The sequence below is a fragment of the Lotus japonicus genome, chromosome 1, assembly GCF_012489685.1.
Source record: "Lotus japonicus ecotype B-129 chromosome 1, LjGifu_v1.2".
NCBI lineage: Eukaryota > Viridiplantae > Streptophyta > Magnoliopsida > Fabales > Fabaceae > Lotus > Lotus japonicus.
The window spans coordinates 32,691,235-32,695,503 of NC_080041.1; the positions used below are offsets into that span (position 1 = coordinate 32,691,235).

The 4,269-nt window shown below is 36.2% G+C and overlaps 1 protein-coding gene across 3 annotated transcripts; it reads right to left on the minus strand.

Annotated features, from left to right (window-relative positions):
* Positions 1–3,979, minus strand: LOC130734436 (uncharacterized). 3 transcript variants are annotated; one of them, XM_057586867.1, is made up of 4 exons: positions 3,561–3,971; positions 2,264–2,945; positions 895–1,940; positions 1–502 (listed from the first exon to the last, which is right to left on the minus strand). In XM_057586867.1, exons 3-4 carry the CDS (start codon positions 1,242–1,244, stop codon positions 322–324), a joined length of 531 nt encoding a protein of 176 aa, XP_057442850.1. In that variant the 5' UTR covers positions 1,245–1,940; positions 2,264–2,945; positions 3,561–3,971; the 3' UTR covers positions 1–321. The 3 variants fall into 3 exon arrangements, with proteins under 3 accessions (XP_057442850.1, XP_057442849.1, XP_057442848.1); XM_057586866.1 differs by lacking the exon at positions 1–502 and having other exon boundaries at positions 1,283–1,940; positions 3,561–3,979; XM_057586865.1 differs by lacking the exon at positions 1–502 and having other exon boundaries at positions 1,283–1,943; positions 3,561–3,979.
* Between the last annotated feature and the right edge of the window lie 290 nt (positions 3,980–4,269).

Genomic DNA, 4,269 nt, shown 5'->3' on the forward strand with positions numbered 1-4,269 from the left:
TATTAGACTTTGCCGAGGTTCCCCTAAGGAACGGGAGACTCTTCTCATTACAGACTCTTTGTCTATACCTTAGTTTGTTTTGTTATTTTGTGTTTACCGGAGCACACAAAAGAAAATTAACAAATAATTCTAACACATTAAACAACAGATTGCCATAGCAAACCGGAAAATTTCAAAAATTGATGCATATATGCAAGCAATCTATACATATTCCGAACCTAATTCCTAATGGAGAATGCTACTGTTTGGCGCTAACAGTACCCGAGACATCAGTATACACATGATTCCTAACGCTTGAGACGGAACCAGTTGCTGCCCTAGTCAAGGAAAAAAGGGATCCTCATTATTCTTGTAAATCTCATAAAGTTGCTTTGAGTAGCGAATAGCTAGTGTTCTGCACAGTTCAACTGCTTTGGGGTCATATTCTTGCAGGTCCTCCACAGACTTCTTTAAGCCACTACTAGGATCTCCATCTGTGAGGAACTCAGCCAAAGCACTGCCTCTGCATAATTGAAATTTCAGCGAGAAAACATAAGAAACTGACACAAAAATTCCAATTAAAGTAGTATGGACGTGCTAGAATTCATAGAATAGTGCAATATTTGAATAAACATGCTCTCAACTTTATGTGATGGCTAAATGCTTTCAGATCCTGCATTAAAGGTGAAAAATTAAAAAATATGCCTCCTATCTATCCATGTTAAAAACACATAATCTCCAAAATTAAGAAAGCATTTTTCTTAACTTCCTTTATGCAAAACTAAATGACTTGTATCTGTTTTTCTAGCTCTAACAAAAAGACTTAAAGGGAGAAAATAATCGAGTAAATAAAAATCACATAAAGACAAGAAAGCATGAACCACTATCGCTTGTAGTATAATCTTTTGTGCCTACCTGTGAGCATCAAACTTGCTGAATCCACGGTTGTTCTGGTAAATTGCTTCCTTGCTCATCTGTTCCTCAGAAGTTTGCTGTCGGTAAAGAGAACACACGGCCTTCATACACAACTCTGGATCTTTTCCAAATGCTGCAAGCATGTCACCCTCATATTCCCACTTCATTTCGTTGTTGTTTTTGCTCCTCCGAATTTTTGATAATATCTCACCAAAGTTCATTTCCCCATCGGATACATCTTGTAAGTTACTGGAAGCAGTGTCCACATCACCATTAGATCCATCTTCTGACTTGCTAAAAGTGTCTCCACTATCAGATACATCAGAATCATTAACAATAAAATTACTCATGCTTTCTCCTTCACTGTATGACAAATCCTCAATTGATTGATCATCATCGGCATCATCATTTCTCGGAACCCTTCGCTGATGTTTGGCCCTATGTGGTCTGGATGAAGACTTTTCTTCCTGGTGTTTGCTTAAACATTTACTCAGAGGTTGTAGACGGCGCCTACGCTTTCTTTACATTGTCAGTGAACTTGTCATCCTCTGAAATAGTTGCTGTCAGGGAACTATTAGAGCCATGTCTGACTTGGTCAGCACTTGCTTCCTGAATATGTATCCTTTTAAGTTTACTAATTGGCATATTATCTTCATCATCACTTTCAGACTCACTTGTAACAACATTACAAGTTCGTTTCCTCTTAGTATTAGCAACAAATAAGGGTTCTTCACTAAAATCTAAATTTTCCTCATTGTTTTGGGCACAACTGCTGTGAGAGTTCTTTCCATTTCCTGCTGCAAAACTTGTTGAAATTAAAATATTTCCGCTACCCTGCCGATGTGGTACCGGGTCGTGAGAAGGTACCTCCTCGTCGCTGTCACTGATATCAATCACACTAACAGAAGTAGATTTTGAATTGATGGTTAAAGATGGAATCAACTTTTTGTTGGGACTCTCTTCAGTTTTAAATGTCAACTGTTTTCTAACATTTCTTCGAGGTAGCACCATAGAACTTCTGTGAAATATGCCATTAGAAGGTGTCCCTGCTAAGAAGCCCCACAGAAATTGAATTACTAAGTGGAGACACCTTACACTCTAATGATTAAGAACTCAATAAAAACACAATCAGTTAATCCTGAACTAGGAGAATTGATTTAATTATATGGTCTAAAGATAGAAGGGTATACCACTAAATTGTGTACGGCAATATAAAAAAGTAGCTCACAAAATATTTGTAGATCACACTATTTTCGTTAACTGAAAATTACGTTTGTGAAAAACTGGCTACAGAAATTCAAAATATATTTACCAAAAAAATAAATATATAAAAGCTCTAGCAGTCTGCCTCTATCATGTTTCGAAGTACCTGCTAATTGCATATCTCCAAATTCATTAGAAGGAGAAATACAAGAATCATCATTCCTGAAATCTGTGACTTTCTCCTGATTCTGCTGGTAATCAAAGCTTGCATGATGCATGTATCCTTCAGTACTTATCTGTTTATGCTCTGGCTTCATTCCATTTTCTTCATGAAAACAATTGCCCCTTCCCATCTCCGACTGTAAGGCCTGTGATTCCAGAAACTTGTAATTGTCTTTGCTGACCTCAAACTCACTCTGAGCCCTTTCCTTCTGACATTCCAAAACTTTGTTTTCAGTCATTAGCTGAACAGCCTCATTGTCCCTTTTCAAATCAATAATTGGTGTTTTTGCTCTCTCTTTTTCACAAACGACAGCTTCTGGTCTGTTAAGTCCTTCGCCCACCATCTTCAAAACTCTCAGCTCATTTTCAAGTTCAAACTTTTCTCTCTCCAATACCTTGACTTTAGCCTCAAGAACTCCACAGTAATCCGTTTCCTTTTGAAGTTCAATTTCTAACTCCGCACACCTCACTTCAGTTTTCTTGCTTCTCTCTTCCAATTCATTACACTGACAATTTTGCAAAACTCTACCGCCAACAATATCGAGGTTCGATATTTCTTCCTCTTTTTCCACTTTTGCTATATTTATCTCCATCAACCTCATTCATAAACGCTTTTCTCGTAAAGTCTGCATTTGAAATTTTCAAAAATAAGAAACAAAAGAATCAACAACAACAAAAGCCTTATCCCACTAAGTGAGGTCGGCTATATGAATTACACTCCGCCATTGAGCTCGATCGAAAACTATATTATGACTGATATACAAGTTAGGTATACAAGGGATAAAAAGGGTTTGGGTTGGCCACTTGGTTGAAAGGAAATATCAAGAAGAGAACTTTAACAATATACAACGAGCACGCGCAAATGCAATTAACAGCGAATCGAAGTGTTCCTTTACTCTTAATCTTAACCTAGTTCATCTATAGCTTCTTTCTACTTAAACCCCTTTTCCCCTTTATCTTCCCTCCCAATTTCTATTCTCTGTTATTCTTTTTCTGTTTCAATTCAGTTTTCTTCTTAGCAAGCTAGCAGAAGTTGTAATAAAAAAAATTGATGCAAATCAAAGAACAAACAGAAAAAGATTATGATCACAACGCTACTGTTCTCAAATTTCAACCTAATCTCAGTATCGTCAACATGAACTTAAGGTCTTAAGCTACATTAACCCTAGAAAGATAAACATGAACTTGGTTGAATTTTCTCTGCTACCAAACAGTAAAATTGAAAAGAAAATTGAACTTACATTAGAGAGGAGAGAATCAGAAAATGTCGTGAATTTGAAAGGTGCTGTCACTGCAATGAGTGCATTTGAGATTAATAAGCAGGTAACGAGACTACCCGTTTGGATAAACAGCTTAATTAAGCGCTTATGGTCATAAGCGCTTATGACATAAGCGCTTATTCATAAGCTATTTTTAAAAATTTATTGAAATAAATTAAAAATAAGCTGTGTATAAGCATAAGCTGTTTTTCATAAGCTATCCTGAGTAGCTTATGAAAATAAGCTGAAAATAGCTTATTGCAGACCATAAGCTGTTTGCATAAGCTCTCCCAAACACTGGCATAAGAGCTTATGTTATCAGATAAGCTCAAATAAGCTCTTCCAAACTGGGCCAAGAAGCTGAAACGAAACTGATGAACAGAGCATGAGGTCGGTGCTGGCTAAGCGTTATGATTTGAGTAGAGAAAACGTCTTACAAAAATTGGTAGAGGCACGTGAAGGGGCACATGATAGTCTAAATGTGATTTTAAGTGAATAAATGTGATTCATTAGTACACTATATTTTTTTTTTGAACTTCATTAGTACTCTAAATTTTTTTTTTAAAGACATTAGTACTCTAAATTAAATTAAGGGTTAATGGTCAAATTTTTCTCCTATAATAAAAAAAAAAGGATTAATGGTCAAATTAGTCTTATCCTTCCCCGAAAAATATTAAGCGATATCTCCCTA